Here is a 21999-nt window from a genome sequence, read left to right as displayed (position 1 = left end):
GCTTCTTGAATGCTACCCAGAGCCCCTTGATGGAAGAAAAGGATATAAATGTGAAAAATAATATTTCCATTGGCTTCTGAATTTGCCACCGTTATTATTAAATATTATTAGACCAAGGCACAAGATGTCTTGACCTTTGGGGTTGACCCCCATCATGCAAGCTGAGATATTATTCTATGCTTTTTAAAAGTTAGGTGTCATGCAGCACTGACTCACACTGGACATATGAACTGAAACAGAAGGGGAGAATTTGTAGCCTGTTACTCTCTCAACTACTAGTAATAAGAGATTAGAGACAGACCTTGATAATGCAAACAGAGCTTTCAAGACAGAATGCTGAACAAATTGTCCTGTGTAAAGCCTGCTTTCCAGTTCAATCTTGATGAGCATAAATAAATAGCAGGTGCCTTTCCCCCAGAGAACTCTTCATGCTTCCCAAAAATTGAGACTTAGAAGTCTGCCGTGTTGACAGTAAAGGCAGCATTGATCCCACAGTTCTTCCTGCCTACATACGGACTGAAAATTCATGTTATGTGCAGACTATGGGAATCGGATGTCTCTGATGGTTACCCAACAGGGTACCCTAAGGATATACTTATATGAATTTTAGAAATAGCATGCCCTGCACACTGTATGTAAATAATGCAAAGGGGACTTTAAATAAATCAACAGTAGCAGCAACCATTCTACTATGAGTCAGAGACTAAATGTAGAAAATGTAAGTACTGTATTACAAATCCAGTGGGGTTGTCTTTGTATCCCACCTGGTTTTGGACTTCTGTGGATTTATGTTGGTCTACTGAGTTGATCTATATCCAGCTTTGCCTATAGAATCATTATTGTGGCTTATTTTTGATGACATTTTGATGCTTTTGGAGAGTCACTCTTTCCCCTTCACCAACCCAGCAGCTGGGATTGTGATAAATGCATATAAATACATATTTGTAAACTATGTCAATAAAGCTATTTTTTAACCTTTAAGCTCTTTGTCATTGTACACTATAGGATTAAAATGGGACGGATGTTTTAGGAAAACAATGGATTAAAGAACACAGATAGTAATATGATGTTGGATTGCCATCTTTCATGGATGCTTTAGCTGAGATTCCTGCATTGCAGCAAGTTGGATTAGATGATCCTCAGAGTCATTTCCAACTCTATGAATCTATACTCATAGTAAACTCATTGAAATTAATGGCTGTAAATTAGTCACCTCCATTCATTAACTGGTCTATTCTGCGTATGACTAGCATTGGATACAACTCATATATACCTCTAGTATAACACTGCAATGGACTGCAAAGTGAAGAGGTTTCTCTAGCACTAGAGTAATTTACCCAGTCATTTGTGTTCCTGAATGGCTTATTTCAGCTGTGTATAGAGATCTACATCCCTAACAAGCATGACAATAAAAGCTTCAAAATGTATATTCTCATTTTAAAGTTCATTCCAAATTAAGACTTGCTGAGTATAATACCTTTTATTTTACAGTAACAGGTGAAATAATAATAACAACAACACTTACCCCATATAGCCATAAAAATGGCGAAGAAGACAGTCCCTCCATTATCAAATAAGTGTGTAACCTTAGAAGGAAATGAAAGAATATAAGGCAAGTAATGGAATTATTAAGCAATAAAAATCTACCATATGCTAATATGTTCTTAATTAGAGAATGCCATAATACTGAACAATTGCAAACAGACTCGGGTAAAGTGGATGCATAATTTCATTGGGTTTAAACATGGGCCATGCCTTCATGAACTCTATTAAAGGATCAGCAGTGGAATAAGCATAAAATTACATCTATTATATAAGCTCATTGGGCTAATGCTGTGGAGGCTAATTCTCTGCTCATTTTCATATCCACTCGTGGAAACCTCCATCCTGGCTCAAAGGCCTAAAGCAATTGCCATGCTAGCTTCCACTAATTCCTCAGTACCACAGCTCTCTGTGTGGGGAGAGGATTCCTCAAATCCCCATCCTCATGGGTGAGAAAGGAAAACATGCCTCATTGGGGTTTCGTTCCCTCTCTCCCCTGCCCTTGAATCTACTAGACCTGAAAGTTTGTCGTAGGAAATCCCTTTTCATCCAGGTTACTCACCAATTTTTCCTGTTCCTTAATCTCTTCACCCTGCACTGTTCCTGCCAGTTGTGAACAGGGGATTTGCCTATTCATAGTTGCACCACCAGGGACAACATAAGCAGAACAGGCAGCAAAACACCCCAAAGCAAGTGCACACTGTCTTACAGTGAAGAGCAGGATAAAGGGCAGGTGCCAAGCTGAACTGCACTGAAGTAGGCTTTATTTCTTGCTGAGGTCGTCCATTCCACTGATGAACAGCTCTTACTGTCAAGGAAGCTCCTCCTAATGCTTAATTTCCTTTCTTGAAATTTGAATCCATTGGTTTGGGGGCTACGCTCTTGGGCAGCAGAAAGCATGCTTGCTCCACCTTCACTGTAACAGCCCTTTAGATACTTGAAGGTGGCTATTGTATTACTTCTCAGTCTTCTCTTCCCTAGGCTAAATGTACCCATCTTGGTTTCCAGACCCTGATGTCCTTCTTAAACTGTGGTGCCCAGAAATGGACACAGTACTCCAGGTGGGGTCTGATGAAGACAGAATAAAGTGGTGCTATTACTTCCCCCACCACGCATTCAGTGAACTGGATGCTTGTGTGGTTTTGTTTAATTCTGAAAAGGACTCGAAAAAGGAGAAGGAATCTGTGGCCCTCTAGATGTTGTTGGACTTCAACTGTCATCAATGCCCCAGGCAGCATGGTTAATGGTTAGGAATGATGTAATCCAAAACCTCAGTCCAAAAATAACCTAACCTATGTTTTCCTATCACAATAAATAAAAAAATTAAGAAATTGTCCAGTAGCACCTTAGAGACCAACTAAGTTTGTTCTGGGTATATGCTTTCGTGTGCATGGACACTTCTTCATGTATAAATGCTTGTTTTATAGCAAAGCTGTAATTCTGCTTTCCCTTATGCACAAGTGTGAACTGTTCAAAGTGCATTTGATAATGAATTGACTGTCTGCTGTCATTTTTATTCAGCTGTTCAGTTATTTTACCTTTACCAATAATAATTTATCAGTAATTTATAAATTCTGTTTTTCTATTTTATCTGCATGCTATGCTGTATTGTGTTTTAAATATTCAGGTGGGAGCCACCCAGAGTAGCTGGGGAAACCCACCCAGATGGGTGGGGTATTAATAAAGTATTATTATTATTATTATTATTATTATTATTATTATTATTATTATTCAGATACACTTGGTGTATCTGAAGAAGTGTGCATGCGCACGAAAACATATATTCAGAGTCTCTAAGGTGCTACTGGACCAAGACGGCTACCTACCTGAATCTATTCCTATCACAATATTAGTCTGATTTAGCTAAACAAAACTGACATGAAATTTTGCATGCAGAGATTGTGAGCAGGTTTACTGGAACAAGAACTATTTCTAACTTAACCAGTAATACTGTAATTAATTCTGTTTGCCATTTAACTACCATTTATTTCCTCACCATTTAGACACAGTGTCTATGAGACTTTTGTTAATGGAAGGAGACTTCACTGCCAATGTTTAACTACTCTATAACTACACTGTGTTACATATAACCCCAAAGTCTAAGGAACAGCAATGGACCTTAGGAATGTGATGCTTGTAAGGCAATGGGTATCTGGGGAAAAGGAGTGCTGAGGAGGCTGAATAGTTTGCTGTAGGAGGATTTCATTCCCCACACAAGATGACATACTTAATTAGACTTTTTCTCTTGCACAGTCCTCTTCAGGAACTGCAAACCTTAGCTAATTTAACACATCCCTGTTTTAATAGGAATGCCGTTTTCCAATAAGAAAATATTTACCAGAGAGGGGATGAAATGTTTACACAAAACAGACAACTATAATATATTTCTTTAGAGTGAATGTAATAAAAATGGTTTAAACAACATTTATAGTGTAGAATCCCTCTGGAATGTTTTATTTTCTTTTGAATGAATCCACTATACAGTGTGTAGTTATTTAATGCATATGTTGGATAAGCACTCAGGCCTCAGATGATTTAAAGTACACATTTGAAAAAGTGCACATATACTACCCATTGCTCAAGAATATCAGCTCGGTAAGTGTGCTCCATGAATTTCATTACAGTGAATGTGGGATTCAAAGCCAGTCAGCCAGTCAGCCAGCCAGACAGCCAGCCAGACAGACAGACAGACAGAGTGCTATTAGAGGACTGGGAGGTACCGGTAAATAAAATGACTGGGAAGTGATTTGTTGTATGTGTGAATCAGATGAAAATATGAATGCTTCTGTTTTCAAATGGAAGTAGAAAAACCACAAATTCTTACAAATTAATGAAATAAGACAATTGTAATCTGTTGTTTTACATTGTATTTATGTATTTATTTAGTAATAATACAGATGAGCAAGGAATGCTGTAATCTTATTTTCGTTTACGTGAAAGAAAGCCCCATTGAACTCAGTAGGTCCTGCTATTGAATACACACATATAGGCAGGGCTTTTTTTTCAGCCGGAACTTACCAGAACTCGGTTTCGGCACCTCTCAGGTGGGCACCATTGTCATTATAAGAGAACAAGGGAGGTGTTCATGGTGAGTTCCGCTACCTCTTTTTCTTGAAAAATAGCACTGCATATAGGTTTGCTATATCAGTAAAACTGCTTGTGTTATATATCCAGTGAATTCTTTCTGTTTGCAGAAGGCCTTTTGCTTTGAACATCAACTTTCCCTGCCCTTCCTCTCCTCTCCCTGTGTATCCCACAACTCCTCTCCTTGATTGGAATAAAGCCCAGATCAGATGTTTTGGACGTGGAAAGAGAGCGAAATTCTGCTTCTGAAGCAGAAGTTCTTTCATGAACGTAATTACTTCATTGGATCCAACCCCATGACTACATAAATTAATCAAGAGCCAAAATGTACACAGGGTATACTGTTGGTCATGGGTCCAGAATATGTGAGCATCCTACTGATAACCCCAACAAAGAATCGGGCACTGAGTATTTGCATTCCGCACTTGAAAAGTCTTGAAGTGGTGTTTAAGTGTTTGATGTGAATTCATAATCATTTTCTGTCTCTGCAGAGCAGAAATATTTTCCTACAGAGCGGGAAGACAGGGAGGCAGACTCTCGGCCCCACCACTGATAGCAAAGGGCCAAAGATATTCACTTGGCCTGGGTTGCTTTTATAGGTTCTATCGCAATAACCGTTTTTTGGCAGGGCAAATCCTTGTGAAGTGTTGAGCATGAAAGCTGAATACATTTTTGGGTTTGCTGCTGAAGAGTCCACCAAGCACCACTGTGCATTATAGGAGTGGGAACCTCTGGCTCTCCAACTGTTGCTGAACCACAATTCTCATCAGCCCTAGAAGCATAGCCAATGGTCATGAATGGTGAAAGCTACAGCTCAGCGACTTACAGAGGGCCAGATGTCCCCCACATGTGGTACAATGGAAAAGTATTTGAATGAAATGACAACAAGAGGCCGTGTGCAGTTTCCAACTGACGTATCTGAAGCATAGAGCTTCTAGAGCACAAAATAACTTACCTTTGCGTAGATGCAGCTTTCATTGAGTTTTTGCAGGGTGCAATTCTTCTCACACATTGGACACATGACAGTTTCATTTGCCTCGCAGATCTCTCTGCTGCACCAGGAAATAAAGACAGTGAATGTTTATTCAGGGATGACTGATGTTTATGACATTTATTATGGTAGCTGACACAGGCCGCAAGGCTTCTGATATTTGCAGCATTGTGTTTGTACCTTACTTTGGAAGCTGGACCTAAACTTATTTTATTGCACAGGCACAACACAGGACATGGCAGTTTAATTATGATTTCATTGACAGTAGGATTTTTGGAAGTTCTGTTTCACTCCCCACCCCCCACCCCCAAGTCACATGATGGTCCTGGGATGTAGCCAAGGCAGATAGATACCCTGGCAGGAAAGAAACCCTCAGAACTGAGTGCATAAAGTCAGCATGAAGTTGCTGGTGCAAGTTGTTTCTTTCTGATTTTGTAGGATTCCTCTTTCCATTGCAGCTTCCTGCACCACAACCCAGGCCCCAAATGACACACACATGGGGCAGGATGAAGAGTCCAGATATTCCCTGAGGTTTGGATTGTATCAATCTCTGTCTTTGATATTGCCTGGCTGGTGATGGTGATTAAAATTTCTCCCAGGCCTTGCTACAAAAACAGAGAAATTTCTCCTAGGTCTTTCTACAAAAGTAGATATGGAAAAAGAAATATTTAAACCCATGCATTTCCTTTTTAAGCAACTGCTATCAACTGCTTAAAACATGATAATCTTAGTTTTGTTTCTAGACATGAAGCACATATCAGCTATAGTGCTTGCCAGTTTAATCATTGACTTATCTGAATACTGGGCTAGGTTTAAAACTCCAGTTCCCACAATCTGAAGACTCATAATCAAATAAAAAATTCAGAAACTGCTGAAGGGATGTCTAGCTGTGAATATTAATTACCCCTCTGTTACCTGTGCATCATGTTTTGTGAAAGGAAGTTGTGTTATGCAGATTTGTTTTAAAAATCAAATTCATCCCAAACCACTAGAGGGAATACTAACTTTATCTAAGTGCCAGCCTGTTACATAACTCTAAGAATTGATTTGCACTGCTGTATGCTTTTTAAAATACAACCAGCATTAATCACTGAAAACAGAAGGTTTCAAGGTGTGGGCCAGAATGAAGGCATATCAGTCATGCACTATGTTAACTGTTAAAAAAAGAGATGTTTCTAGTTACATCCTCTTCCTTCTGGAAAGCAAGAACTTGTCTCCTAAACAAGTTTGTATGAGTACCTGTTATGTGTATCTAGTGCAAAGGGACCTGTATTCTGCAGATGCTCAGAGTCATATATCTCATATGATTGTAAGTACTTCATATGTAATTATATTAAGCAATTACATATGAAGTAATTATATGGTGAAAACTGCTGAATGCCTGTTGTTGCATCATGTATTACTATGATATATACAAATATATAAAATAACTGAAGAACATCAATGAGTCTGTTGATGAGTCAAAATCTGTTCTGTATCAAACTTTCCATTGGTTCATATTATCCAGGTTGCAAGCTACGAAGGCACATAACATGTCTGCAAAATATTACAAAACTGAGTTGTTAATTGCTTTAACTGATTTTTCTGTTTGTTTTAATAGTGTCTTATGTTGTATTTTATGGTGCCAAGCACAATGAGGTATTTTATGTTGTAGCCCATCATGGGGTCATGAAATGACAAATGATGGGATAGAAGTGGAAATAGTAGATAGGTAACTAAACAAAGTGTCCCAGTCCTGGCTTCTTGCACTTAAAATGGGTTTCTGATTACACAAAGCTCTGCTGAGGCCTGGCTAGCAAATGTTACATTTTGTGGACAAACCTACGTAGCCATTATCGACACACTCTGCTCATTTTTCAGTTACGAGCATCAACGATTTTGGAATCCAGTAGTCTTAAAACCAAATGGCTTTGTATTGACGCATTAAATTAATAGTTATGTCTTTGGGGGATGCTAATTTGTCAAACTGACACAAAGTCTTGTTGCATAATGAAAATCCAGGATGATCCTTGTGTTCCTTGACACTTTAGTTGATGAGGGTTAAAACAGTGCAGTGAATGTACTGCAGTTGTGCAGTGTAGCTATGCAATTAATATGTTAGGAATAATAACCACATTTTCTGCGTTAGGGAGGAATACATTTAAATAATTAATTTTCAATGCTTTTCTGATCATTCCGTCAGCAAACATTTCAGCTTGACAGACAGAATGACACCCCTCCCCCTTCTCCTCACATGTGTCAGGGACTGGCTGGCTAAAGTAGTAGGAGGCACCAGCCAGTGAACCCCCAAGGGAACCCCAAGAGAAGGATGGCTCAGAAGCTGGGGATTGGTAGTGGGGCACTGAGGAGAGGTCAGAGGGAGAAGATTGGGAGGAGGGGATGGATGCTGAAGAGGCAACAGGGTTTAGTGAGCAGGAAGAGCCTGTGACAGGGAATAGTTCAGACTCTGAGGCTGAAGCAGAGAAGGGGGGGGGGGAGGTTAAGAGACCGCTGAAGAATCCATGGAGTCTTCCTCTCCTGCTGTAACAATTTCCCCTTCCCCCTGGTCTCCAAGAACATACAGGATAAGGAGGAGAGCAGAACAGAAGCCAGTGATACACACATGCAATTGGAGAATGCTTGGGAAACATCCGAAAGAGGAGGAGCCTTAGAAAGGGTAGAAGGCAGGGACCTTCAGTCCTGGCAACTGCTCTACAGGGGCGAGACCTACTGGGATGTGTTTCTGAGTTGTATGCTGTTTCTTTGAGTAAAGAGTTAACTTCACTAACGATGGAGTCTTGTACCTTTCGTGTGACCTGTGTCTGACTCCGGCCCCTGGCAACATGATGGTTCATGGGTTCTCACAACACACCCACCCACCCAAGCCAATTTGGGGAGCCATGTGAGGAGAGGGCCCATTGCGCACATGGATGCATTGGCACAGGGCTTCTATGGATGAGCCTCTCTAGCTGAATCCCACCCACAGTGTTGATTATCAAAAGGCTTTCACAAATGTTTATTTATTTATTTGTTAAAAGCATTTCTATCCCATTTCCCCTCATAATGATGCCTACTGGAATGAGATTTCTTCCCCAGAATATTTTTGTGGATTTGCCATCTGTTTACTGTGAATAAGACTGTTTTGTGGTTTGGCCTTGAGGCAATGGTGGATCAATGTCAGAGACAAGAGAGGGTTAATGGGACCAGGAGGATTGCTCAGTCAAACCTACTGGCCAGGTCTGAGGTTACCTTCCATTTGTTAGGGAAAGGTCTTGTCTAAAAGGCCTGTAGTTGCTTTAATAACAGGCATGACCTATCAAAACATCTGGAGAAAATTTTTGGATCAGAGACTTTAATGTGCATCATAAACTTGTTCTAAGTAATGGTTCTAATTTCAAACCGCTGTTATGCTTTTTTCCAGGAAATAACAGACTAGCTGCTGTTTGTTGTCTGCTATGTTTTAATTAAGTTTATTACATGTGAAAAAGCAGTAAAAGATATTCTTTTAAAAGAATAGGACATTAGAAGGTTTTGGACAGTTCTGCTTGGGGTGGGGGCATAGCGTTCTTTCCCCCACCCAGCCTAAGAGCTGTTTGTTTGTATGCAGTGAAGTCACTGAATCATTAGAACTTTGGCTTGTGCAACAGAATCCCCCCATCCCTTCACAAACCCCAAATTTCCTCAGGGTTTTCCCCACCCCTCCAGACCAATGTTGTTGGTTTTTATTTTATTGGAGGGGGGGACACCAAAACAGCATCTAGGCACTGATTTCTTCCTTGCTCCCCTGTAATTCATAACATTGTTACATTGTGCTTTTCCTCAACTTCTCTCTACATCATTGGCTGTTGCCAAAGGGGGTAAGAGAATGTACAAAGTGATGGCAGCACAACACAAGGTAATCGAGGCAAGATAACTTTATGATGCACAGGTCAGAATGGGGAGATTTTAGTTTCAAATGCTACATTGCATTGTCATGATTTTATGTTATGGTCATCCTAGAATAATAACTTTTCAGTATAGATAGAGTCATTTTGTCCCTTCCCCCCACCTTTTGATGTAAATGCTTATCTAAGGAGGGAAAGTAGCTCATAGCAGAATGTTATTTCATTTTTAATTACTGTGAAGTGGATCTGCTGCATCTCAAAACAATCCTTAAAAAGGAAATAGAAACTGGACTGAAGATGATCACACACTAAAAGCATCATGCACACACCAAACACCTTAGGCCCGGTACGAAAAACCCACCCTGTGATTCTTCCATATGATATTCAGGCAGCAGAGGGGGGCTTAGGCCAATTTGCATTATTCTCGTGATCCATTTCAACAGCTACTTTTGATACAGCTTGAGAGCTGCCAGCTCATAGCGACAGAGCATGCTGTGTTATGATTTTATAAAAGAGGACAACCCCACACCTCTTACCTTACTTGGCTGGAATCCATGGTAAATAATCCATAAAGGAAAACAAACAGCCCAACAAGTGCAGCAGGAATGAGCATCCCAGTATACCATCCCAGCCAAGCGAAATAAAGGCCAATTTTCTCTCCAAAATACCGCCTGCGTAAGAAAAAGATAAATATACAATATGCTTAAATGTCAAAGTAATTGAATGTCAATGCCAGCCTTGGCAACAGAGCATTCACCTTAAGTGGAAGTGGAACTACTCTTCAGTTGGGATGGGATTTGGTTAGAAATGGGTATGGCAAACCCATTTTATTTTACTTCAACATATAATTTGAAGGGCACTGATTGCAGTCAAGGTCAGCTTTCCCAATCTGGTGCTGGTCAGATGTTTTGGACTACAATTTACCTAAGTCCCAGCCAGCTGAGTAATAGTCAGGGGCAATGGGAGTTGTAGTCCGAAATGGGAGTTCATCACAGTGGAAAAGCCTGTGCTGGACCATACATATTTTTTATTTAACACAGTCAGGCACAACTAGAGTCCTGCCTGTTTATTTATTGTAGAGACTCTTGGAGCAGGGAGTATTGTTGCCATCACTGACTACAGGTTAAAAGTACATATGGATGCAAGACTAAACCATAGTTTAACATGGCATGAACAAAACTCTGCAGCAAAGTTGGCGCTGCAAATAGGCAGAGTGAGGTGGTCACCTTGGGGCAGCTGATTTTGGTGGTCATAAAAGGGAAGCAATTTGTTAGTTATTATGTTATTACGATTGTATTTTTGTGGGACTTCGTTGCTGAAATGACTTGGCCTTACCTGAGTACTAGACACTTTGACTTGTTGTTCTGCTTTGGCAGCAAAATGTTTTAGGGCAACCTTGCTCTGTGGTTGTTTTTTTCATAGTTTTGCTTCTGATTTTTGCTTAACTGCAATTTCTTGTATTGATGTGTTAATGTTAACCATAGTTTGTTTAAAACCTTAATCTTTGGATTTGAAACTGGCTTGTTTCAAAACAACAGCCCATAGTTTACTATAGTTTTAGCTTGAAACACTAAACTTCAATTAATGGAAAACAGAAGAGAAACTTTCAAAATCCTCCTGTGATCCTACAGGAGGAGAGGGGATGGGGGAAATGCATGAACCATCGGTTTACTTGGCTTGTTCATGTCACATTAAACAATGGTTTAGCCAGATGTCAAAATGCAGCCAGAGTCTCTGGACATGGCCTAGGCAGTCTTTCCTTCCACACATGCCAATAAGTAGATCTGGTAACACCAGTAGCAGGTGGCATGGTGGCGTGGCAGCACTCACCTGACCACTGGGTTGTTGCATGGCTGCTGCTTATCAGAAGGCAGAGGGAAAGGGAGAGGTGGTGGCAAAGTTGGCACATTGCAAATGGACTGGCACAGCCAATTCAGTGTGATTGCTGTACTGTATTTGCACTACTGTATTTATTTGCAGATGCATGCTAAATTATCTTACATTTTCTGAATACAGCATGCATTTCATTATCAGAACTAAGAAACAAATCAAAGATTTTTTAAAAAATCAATTTATACACTACTTAAAGAAGATGGAGAACTTTTCTCCTGTGTGGGTGTCTGAGGGCCCTGCTCCTTCCTGCCACTCACCATCTGGCCCGGGGCGGGGCCTGAAGCCCCATAAGGACTGCTGTGCTCTGCTGCCCAGGAGGACTCTCCTGTTGGGTGTCTGAGGGCCCTGCTCCTTCCTGCCACTCACCATCTGGCCCGGGGCGGGGCCTGAAGGCCCATAAGGACTGCTGGACTCTGCTGCCCAGGAGGACTCTCCTGTGTGAGTGTCTGAGGGCCCTGCTCCTTCCTGCCACTCACCATCTGGCCCGGGGCAGGGCCTGAAGCCCCATAAGGACTGCTGTGCTCTGCTGCCCAGGAGGACTCTCCTGGTGGGTGTCTGAGGGCCCTGCTCCTTCCTGCCACTCACCATCTGGCCCGGGGCGGGGCCTGAAGGCCCATAAGGACTGCTGTGCTCTGCTGCCCAGGAGGACTCTCCTGGTGGGTGTCTGAGGGCCCTGCTCCTTCCTGCCACTCACCATCTGGCCCGGGGCGGGGCCTGAAGGCCCATAAGGACTGCTGGACTCTGCTGCCCAGGAGGACTCTCCTGTGTGAGTGTCTGAGGGCCCTGCTCCTTCCTGCCACTCACCATCTGGCCCGGGGCAGGGCCTGAAGCCCCATAAGGACTGCTGTGCTCTGCTGCCCAGGAGGACTCTCCTGGTGGGTGTCTGAGGGCCCTGCTCCTTCCTGCCACTCACCATCTGGCCCGGGGCGGGGCCTGAAGGCCCATAAGGACTGCTGTGCTCTGCTGCCCAGGAGGACTCTCCTGTTGGGTGTCTGAGGGCCCTGCTCCTTCCTGCCACTCACCATCTGGCCCGGGGCGGGGCCTGAAGGCCCATAAGGACTGCTGGACTCTGCTGCCCAGGAGGACTCTCCTGTGTGGGTGTCTGAGGGCCCTGCTCCTTCCTGCCACTCACCATCTGGCCCGGGGCGGGGCCTGAAGGCCCATAAGGACTGCTGTGCTCTGCTGCCCAGGAGGACTCTCCTGTTGGGTGTCTGAGGGCCCTGCTCCTTCTTGCCACTCACCATCTGGCCCAGGGCGGGGCCTGACAGGCCTCACAGGGACGATTGCTGTCACTGCTGCTGCGGCCCAGGGGTATCCGGAGGGGTGCAGAGTTCTTTTTAAAATGTTTTAAAATTTTCCTTTTCCTTTTTATTTCTTTATTATTATTGTTGTTGTCATTATTATTATTGTATATGCAGGGATGGGGTGGGGGTGGGATGGATGTTTAGTTGGGAATTTGTTTGATTTTGATGGATTTGTAATTTTTAGTTTTTTATTTGTATTGTTTTTTGTTTTTTGGGGTTTCTTTTTTGTTTTGTTTTCATTGTTTTAAGGCCTTATTTTGTTCTTAAGGGGAGGGGTCAGGGCTGCCGGGGAGTGGGTCCCAGCCAACAAAATGGCTGTGGCATGTTCCACAGGGGGGGATGCGTTGGGACAACCAATCTCAGTGATCTCGGGTAGGAGGAGGAGTTACGCTAAGACCAGACCATGTCATTACAGAGGAGGCAGGTTTAGTCGTTGTCTGAGGACTATCCCTGCCTCCAGGTCTGGTCCTGACCAGATGGATACTAGAATCAGCAAGGGATACCCACATGACCTGAAGGTGCTGCTGTGCAATGCCAGGTCAATGATTCATAAGACCACTGCCATCCATGACCTGATCATGGATGGAGGATTTGACCTGGCATGTGTAACAGAGACTTGGTTGAATGAAGCAGATGGGCCTGTTCTTGCCGCTGCTTGTCCACCAGGTTTCTCTTATGCACAGCAACCCAGGCCTTGTGGGCGGGGAGGGGGGGTTGCAGTGATTTTTAGGAAGTCATTAGTTTGCACCAGGCGTCCTATTGGGAAGACCCAGTTCTCTGAGTGCATGTTCTGGAAGTTGGGCAATAGGGGCAGTACAGGATTCCTTTTGGTGTACCGACCTCCCCGCTGCACCAAGGATTCCCTGCCCGAGCTGCTTCAGGTCGTGGCGGATGTTCTCCTGGAGACGCCTAGTTTGGTTGTCCTAGGGGATTTTAATATCCATGCCGACACGACCTTACAAGGGGCCGCTCGGGACTTCGTGGAAAGCATGGCCTCCATGGGGCTGTCCCTGAATAAGTTTGGCCCAACCCATAGCCACGGACATGCCTTGGACCTGGTGTTTACCTCTACGGATGTTGGTGACCTGACACTAACTAAAAGTGAAACAAAAGAAGTGCCATGGTCAGATCACTTCCTGGTGCAACTGGACTTCTCCGCGACCCTTCCCCTCTGCAGGGAGGTGGGACCGATTCGGATGGTCCGCCCCCGCCACTTAATGGATCCAAATGGTTTCCAGAGAGTGGTAGGGGATGTTTTATCCCATGTTGATGGCCTTTCAGCTGATTCCCTGGTGGCCCGCTGGAATGTGGGGTTAACCAGGGCTATTGACTGTTTGGCTCCGAAGCGCCCTCTCCGATTGCATGGAGCCCGGAGAGCCCCGTGGTTTTCCACGGATCTGAGGGCAATGAAACAATCGTTGAGACGGCTAGAGCGCCGGTGGCGGATAACTCATTCTGAAGCTGACCGGACACAGGTTAGAGCTCAACGTCGAGCCTACCAAGTGGTGATAGCGACGGCGAAGAAGAATTTCTTCACCGCCTCTATTGCATCTGCAGAAAACAGCAGCAGGAGACTATTTCAGGTGGTCCGCAATTTAGCGGAACCACCTGCAACATCGGGGCCCAGTACGGGCCACATGTTCTCCTGCAATGATTTTGCAAAGTTTTTTGCAGATAAATCGCTCAGATTCGGGAAGAAGTAGACTCCACCGTGGGAGCAGGACCGGGGCGGGAGAGTGCTAGAGTTCTGTCTGGTCAAGTTGAGTGGGATCAATTCCAATCTGTTACCTCCGAGGATGTGGACAGGCTGCTTGGATGAGTGAAACCAACCACCTGTCTCCTTGATCCTTGCCCATCCTGGCTTATAAAAGCTAGCCGGAAAGGACTGGGCGATGGGCTTCGTGGGGTGGTGAATGCTTCCCTCCGTGAGGGAGCCTTCCCAGACCCGCTGAAAGAGGCGGTTATCAAACCACTTCTTAAAAAACCATCTTTAGATGCGGCCACAATGGCCAACTATCGCCCAGTCTCAAATCTTCCATTCTTGGGCAAGGTGATTGAGCGAGTGGTTGCTGAACAACTCCAGGCACGCCTGGAAGAAGCGGACCATTTGGATCCCTTCCAGTCGGGATTCAGGCCTCATCATGGGACTGAAACTGCCTTGGTCGCACTGGTTGATGATCTCCGGCGGGCTAGGGACAAAGGTGAGAGCTGTTTCCTAGTTCTGCTGGATCTCTCAGCGGCGTTTGATACCATCGACCATAACATCCTTCTGGACCGTCTTGAGGGGCTGGGAGCTGGGGGCACTGTCATACAGTGGTTCCGCTCCTTCCTCCTGGGCCGTGTTCAGAAAGTGGTGGTGGGGGATGAGTGTTCAGACCCCTGGGCTCTCACTTGTGGGGTGCCTCAGGGTTCTGTCCTCTCCCCTATGCTTTTCAACATCTACATGCAGCCGCTGGGAGAGATCATCAGGGGGTTTGGGCTGGGTGTTCATCAGTATGTGGATGATACCCAGCTCTACCTCTCTTTCAAATCAGAACCAGTGAAGGCGGTGACGGTCCTGTGTGAGTGTCTGGAGGCGGTTGGAGGATGGATGGCGGCTAACAGATTGAGATTGAATCCTGACAAGACAGAAGTACTGTTTCTGGGGGACAGGAGGCGGGCAGGTGTGGAGGACTCCCTGGTCCTGAATGGGGTACCTGTGCCCCTGAAGGACCAGGTGCGCAGCCTGGGAGTCATTTTGGACTCACAGCTGTCCATGGAGGCACAGGTTAAATCCGTGTCCAGGGCAGCTGTGTACCAGCTCCATCTGGTACGCAGGCTGAGGCCCTATCTGCCTGTGGACTGCCTTGCCAGAGTGGTGCATGCTCTGGTTATCTCCCGCTTGGACTACTGCAATGCACTCTACGTGGGGCTACCTTTGAAGGTGACCCGGAAACTACAACTTATCCAGAACGCAGCAGCCAGACTGGTGACAGGGAGCGGCCGCCGAGACCATATAACACCGGTCTTGAAAGACCTACATTGGCTCCCAGTACGTTTCCGAGCACAATTCAAAGTGTTGGTGCTGACCTTTAAAGCCCTAAACGGCCTCGGTCCAGTATACCTGAAGGAGCGTCTCCACCCCCATCGTTCTACCCGGACACTGAGGTCCAGCGCCGAGGGCCTTCTGGCGGTTCCCTCACTGTGAGAAGTCAGGTTACAGGGAACCAGGCAGAGGGCCTTCTCGGTAGTGGCGCCCTCCCTGTGGAACACCCTCCCACCAGATGTCAAAGAGAACAACAACTACCAGACTTTTAGAAGACATCTGAAGGCAGCCCTGTTTAGGGATGCTTTTAATGTTTGATGTATCATAGTATTTTAATATTCTTTTGGAAGCCGCCCAGAGTGGCTGGGGAGGCCCAGCCAGATGGGCGGGGTATAAATAATAAATTATTATTATTATTATTATTATTATTATTATTATTATTATTATTATTATTTTCTCAGGCTGAAGGCTGGATTCCATCAATCATCCAGAGGTCACACTTCAGCGGGAAAAGTGCATGGCACAATAAATGTCTATCTACAGAGGCCAGATTTCAACTGCACAAAAGCCAGAGGTTTATTTTTTACATATACAGGGCCGTCTTACCCATAGGCACTAGGGGTGCGGGGCACCTGGGCACCAGGCTCTCGGGGCGCCAGGCTGAGAGTCTGGGGCCAGAGAGTTGAGTCCGGGGAAGAGCCCACCCGTTGGTCGGAGCGCCACAGTGGGCTCTTCTGCTGCGGGCGGCTCTGCACTGCAGGTTCGGGGGCGACCGAGCCAGTGAGACCAGATGCAGCCAGCCAGCTCCGCCCTCCTGCATGCCTGGGACTGAGTAACCTGGGGGGGGGGGCACCGGGTGGATCTTTGCACCATGGCGCTGCATTTGCTTAAGACAGCCCTGTACATATACCCCCTCCATCCTCTAACTAGCAAAGGAAGAGACATTACTACAGTTCAAAGACACATTCCAGTCAGGCAAAACCACTTGAGACTGTAGAACACTATTGGTGAGGGGTGTGGCCTAAGGACAAGGGGTGGGGCCAAGGGAGTGTCCCAGGGGCCAGATAACAGCAGCACAATAGGATGCATTCAATCCCTGGAACAGAGGTTACCCAACCAATTTAAAACACTAGGCTGATAGGAGACTGTTCACAGCAGAATGTTCATTGGAATGCCATTCAGCCTTCCTTCCTTTTCATGGGACTAAACCAAGTTCTGCAGTATTCTTGGAGTACCTGATCAAATCCAAAGGCTGGTATTTATACCACATTCCCCACCGTGCCCAGCGCTCATATAACAGATGTCGATGATTCTGGGCTCCGTGAGTTTTGATGGGATGCCGGCTCTTGTGACTTCCCTGGAAGACAGATAGTGGAGGAGGGGGGGGATTGTTATGTGCTTATACAAAAGAAAAGTGTTCTTATAAAGAAATTAAGAAAAATATTAAAACAACATTTCTAATGGAACAGGACAGTTGCTCCATGTATTACTAAACAATGCTGAACAGTACAGTCTTGAGTGTACTCTACTCAAGCTGTGGTAATTATAAACATCTCTACAGAAGGAAAACATTATTTTGGAACAAAAACAGAGAGATCCTTCTGGAAGTGCTTTGTCTTGACAGCAAAGAACTGAAGTACTTTCCAGCTGGAAGATACTGTCCATTATTAATGCAAGTATATGGTGCATTTATGTATAAAGTACACAATTGTTACATTCATCCTCACAATAATTCCCATGTTTAAAAATATGAGGAGAAGGAAAAGCAATGTGAATGTGTGTGTGTAACATAAAGTTATTGTATTGTTAATGATAACTGCTTGTCTCAATACTGAAATTTAATTATTATTTTTTAAAAAATACTTCTTTTTTGCTAGTGTAATGTGGGGCACCCAATTTATGCAGGCTGCAGTCCCCCCCCCCCAAGAAGTCGCTCTTGAGGACTGGTGGAAAGTTTTGACTGCAGATGGGGATTGACAAAAATTGAGGGCCCACCTTATGTGAATGGAAGTACTTCCCTCTAGCATAAAGCCACTGCAGTGAGTTGAAATAACATATTCCATTGTCTTATACTAATGTAGACCACCACTTAGATCCTCTTCCAAGTTTTGGGGTGCATAGAAATTTTGTTAATCAAAAAAATTAATATAATATAATAATATATAATAATATATGTACTATGCTACCTATGACTATCTGCTTTCCAGGAAACAAAGTTCCTATTGCCTATTGCATGGACTAGAGAAACTTTTTTCAGCCAGAAGGCCACGTTCCCTTCTGGGCAAACTTACAGGCGTCAAAGGCAAAATCAGACAGAGCAATGAATTCAAATATCACCTTTGTACTGCAGGCTAGCTTCCACACATACACACAGTTCTCTTTATCCTCCATCCAAGAAAGCAAGAGTTTGAGAGCACATCCCAGCCAGGCAACAAACAAACAAGAAAACCTCAAGGAGAGTGCAAAGCAGAGCCAGGAGGGACTGTGCCTGGGATGGGTGCATGTCGTGGGGCCGGATAAAGGGGCTTGGAGCATCTGGACATGAGGCTCCCCCTTGCTTGTGGGTGTTGTGCCTTAGGCTAGAACCTTGTGCTCATGAATAAACATGCTTTGGATGGGTTGCATGCTATGCAATGAATGACATCTAGCTCAACAAAAAACTACACAACGAAGATAGTTTGAAGAAGGGGTCCTCAGAGAAGACTGGCAGAGCGGAGAAACAGAAATACCTGAGAGCAAATTTACATTTCATTTGCGGACTGCAGGAGGTTAACGCAAACTTAGAATGAACATACCATACTCAAAGCACTACTACTTAATCTACCTCGTGAGGTGGAAATGCAGCTTCGTAAGTTCCGTTGTTGAGTAATCTGTTAATGCCTAGGGAATGAAGAAGAAGACAATAACACAACTTAGAAATCAGGTTCCTCAACACAAGTGCTAACATCCAAGTGCTGCTCCAAAATGTGGATTTCGTTAACGTTACTTCTGCATTTCATTTGTGATATTTTTAGCTGGCTGTTAACCACTTAGAGATTTTCTTTGAAATATGAAGTAGTATATAAATTTCCTTATTAAGAATATTTTCTGGCTTTGTTCATGTTGCCACACATGCCCAGCCCCCCCCCCATTTTTCTGTCTTCTTCTTCTTTTTTTCTAGATGGGTTCTGGGGTAGCCGAGGGGCGACGGGGGCCCTGGGTGTCACCACTGAGGGGGGTGACAAAATGCCGGGTGGCACTCACAGCAGGGCCTGCAGCGTGCCTGAGCCATGCGTCTCTCCTGGGAGTGACATGGTGGCTTGGGTGCCCGCAGGCTCCGCGCTGCCCCAAATGGTCCGCCACCCCCCAGCTGTAGGATGGCTGAGTGGGAGGAGGCCAACTCCTCAGAGGCCCCACGGCGTGTCCTGCCCCGGCTCGCCCCGCCCCGCGGGCAGCTGGCCCCACCTCCACAGGTGGCTGGATATGCCCCCTTGGTTGGCTGGCCCCACCCCTGGGTGTAGGGCATATTTGCCACCCCAGGTGCCCGATTGGCTTTCTCCGCCGCTGGATAGGATTACCCTGCTGACAAGCACCTGGGTATGGAATGAATTGCAACACACATAGACACACACACACACACACACACACACACACACACACACACACACAGCAATCTTGATGCCATCACACAAAGGCCTCAAGTGGGCCTATTGCACTGTAATATCTTCAAGGCACACTTGTGCATATGCTGCAGGGTTTGTGTGGGTGTTTTTGCATCGTACAAAAACGGAATCCTGATGTGAGAGTGTGGTGGATTCCGTGTTCTTCATTTGCTGGTTGCCAACAGGCCTATCCAGACAGGTTTTTACATTTAAAAGGAAATGTCCGAGGTGTGGTGGTTTTTTTTGGGGGGGGGGGCAGGCTTGGGTTGCTCTGCTTGCCATGGCTTCTTTCCCTGGCTCTGGCTAGCATCAGCTCAGGCTACCTCTTTTTTTGCTCTTCAAAATATGGCAACCCTAATTCTAGTTCTCCTTAACCTGAAACGACGAACCCATTCAAAAATCATTATATGCAAGGCTAATGGTGTTTCAAGTCACGTCAGCAAGTTTCTCCAAGCAGATAAAAGCTCTTTGCTCTTCTGCTTCTCATCTGGTCATTTGCTAATATGGTTACTGTCAAAAGCTATGAGGCGTGGATCAGTTTGCTGCTTGTTGGAATCAAGTCTGAGTTTCAAAGTCCTAGATTGAAAAATGCTGCTCACAATAAACATGCAGCTCCTACACTCGGGCAGAGGATGCTGTCATTTATATCCCCCAATGCTCACTTTATAAGGATCCCCACGGAATCCCCACAGCTTTAGTTGTAGGAAGAACTTTGTTTCCCCCAGTGAGATGATATACTATTTCCAGTTTCATAATGAGAGTGATGTTGCTTTGTGTGTTTGTTTATTTGTGCTGGCATCTAACAAAATAAGAACTTGTGGCACAACTGAATGTTTTGGGGGAGGTTTGTGCTCTGTTTTGTTATGGCTGATAAGCGGAATGACTACAATCTTTGTGTCCCTAACTAAATACATTATTTGCATCCCTAATCAAAAATAAGTTCCAAAATAATGATAGTGGGATGGCTATAAAGAAGACTGAGTGCAGGATGAGGAAATTAAAATAACTGGATGTAGATACCTTGCACAAGTATAAGGGCCTATTCACAAGTGCAAAACACCTTTGGATTCAAGCCTTTATTAACAAACTTTGTTAAATTGACAACTATTGTTAGTTTTCTGTGAACTTCTAGGGTTGCCATACGTCCAGAATTTCCTGGACATACCCGGAATACTGCAGTTGGAAGCAGCGTCTGGGTGGAAATTGCTAAAATGTCTGGGAAAATGTTGGCAGTGTCTTTTTCGCTGATTTTCCTTTAAAAAATAGCCGAATTTGTGAATTTGCCCAAAAGCTCAACTGCTTTGCCCCCTCCTCCAAAGCTCAACAACTATTCGAAATATAGTAACCCTATGTGAAGAATCTTAGGGACGCCTCTTCCTTCAGGAGGAATTCAAGTGCATTCCAAAGCTTTAGGTTTGTGTTTTAATGTTGATTAAGGGACTCTGCTGTCCTAGCACAACAAATCTGCTTTTTAGAAAGAATTAGGTTGGATCTAGACACATCAAAGAAGCATTTCCATTTAAAGCATTGTAAATTTAAACAGGGAAAACAGGTAGAGAAAAATGGGACTGCACATCGCCATCTGGTGGCACAATGTTATATGGCACATACAATGCATATAAATAACTTTTTCTTTACCAGTCCTTAGTCTTTTCATGGTTTGGATAGTGATGGGGAAATGCATTGAAAAATACGGGATGACCGACAGACTAATTAATGGAAACGAGTGTAAACACCATACAAACAAATGAGAATGAATGCAGCACGAATGCTTATTGTCCTGTAACAAACAAATCAGAAGAAATGTGCAATAAATGTTGGATATAATCTAACATCTGCGTAAGCATTGTGCATGCAAAATTGGATGAAAGCTTAAGAAAGTGTTCATTTGGAGGGTCCCCGGGTGAAAATTCCATGATGTCTTCTCCAATTGGATGTTATCTATATTTTAGTATAAATATTCACTCAAAAATTTTGGCTGGCAGAGGATATGTTGCTAACAACAAGCAGTCTTAATACCCAAGTGGAATTATACCCATTTTTGATTTCCCATCTTCATACTTCGTTCTCTGCAGCATATGGTGTACTATTCTACTTCTCGTGGAGTTGCTGAAGAAACTGTCTTTGTTGTTTATTGTAAAACTGTTGAAGAGATAGTTGATGTCGATTAATTTTCAAAGCAACTGTCAAAATATCACCATACAATATATCTCACAATGAACGAAATAGCTCCACACATTAAATACAAGCACGGGCACCTGCCATTTTCTGCCATTCAAACGTCTGTCAGTAAACTTCCTTTGCCTTTTGGGTTCACCTGCTGTCCTGTTTCCACAGCAGTAGCCCTTCCCAATATCATTCCCCAGCTAGGTTTGCCTTCTGCTGTTGCAGCACGCACTTCTTGTGCCAGAAACCTTTGCCTCCTTGGAATGGTTTGGATGCCATAGAGTCATTGATGCCTTTTCCATCCCATGATTTTCAAATAATTAACTCCAATGTGGTTCAGAACCTAAGCTTAGGCTACACTCTTATACCCACTTACCTGATATTAAGACGTACTGAATTCAGTGGGACGTACTAGTACTTCTGAATAGACACAATTAACATGTTTCTAAAAAAGGGCATGTATTAAGGTCTTATTTATATCACTTGAATT

The 21999-nt window shown here is 44.2% G+C and overlaps 1 protein-coding gene across 4 annotated transcripts in view; it reads right to left on the bottom strand.

Moving 5' to 3' along the window:
- The window catches only part of ANO3 (anoctamin 3), a 238002-nt gene that overhangs the window by 39195 nt on the left and 176808 nt on the right, over window positions 1-21999 (bottom strand). For all 4 annotated transcript variants that reach the window (XM_083749885.1, XM_083749884.1, XM_083749886.1 and 1 more), the window contains 6 exons: window positions 21379-21485; window positions 18527-18582; window positions 16938-17059; window positions 10017-10151; window positions 5582-5678; window positions 1526-1586 (listed from right to left, as the gene is read on the bottom strand). In XM_083749885.1, the coding sequence (XP_083606011.1) occupies window positions 1526-1586; window positions 5582-5678; window positions 10017-10151; window positions 16938-17059; window positions 18527-18582; window positions 21379-21485 (578 nt within the window). The remainder of the gene's footprint in view (window positions 1-1525; window positions 1587-5581; window positions 5679-10016; window positions 10152-16937; window positions 17060-18526; window positions 18583-21378; window positions 21486-21999) is intronic.

Source organism: Podarcis gaigeae, assembly GCF_964106915.1.
Source record: "Podarcis gaigeae genome assembly, chromosome: 1".
Taxonomy (NCBI): Eukaryota; Metazoa; Chordata; class Lepidosauria; order Squamata; family Lacertidae; genus Podarcis; species Podarcis gaigeae.
Note: the sequence above shows the minus strand (reverse complement) of the source record. Positions and strands in the feature narration are given on the sequence as shown.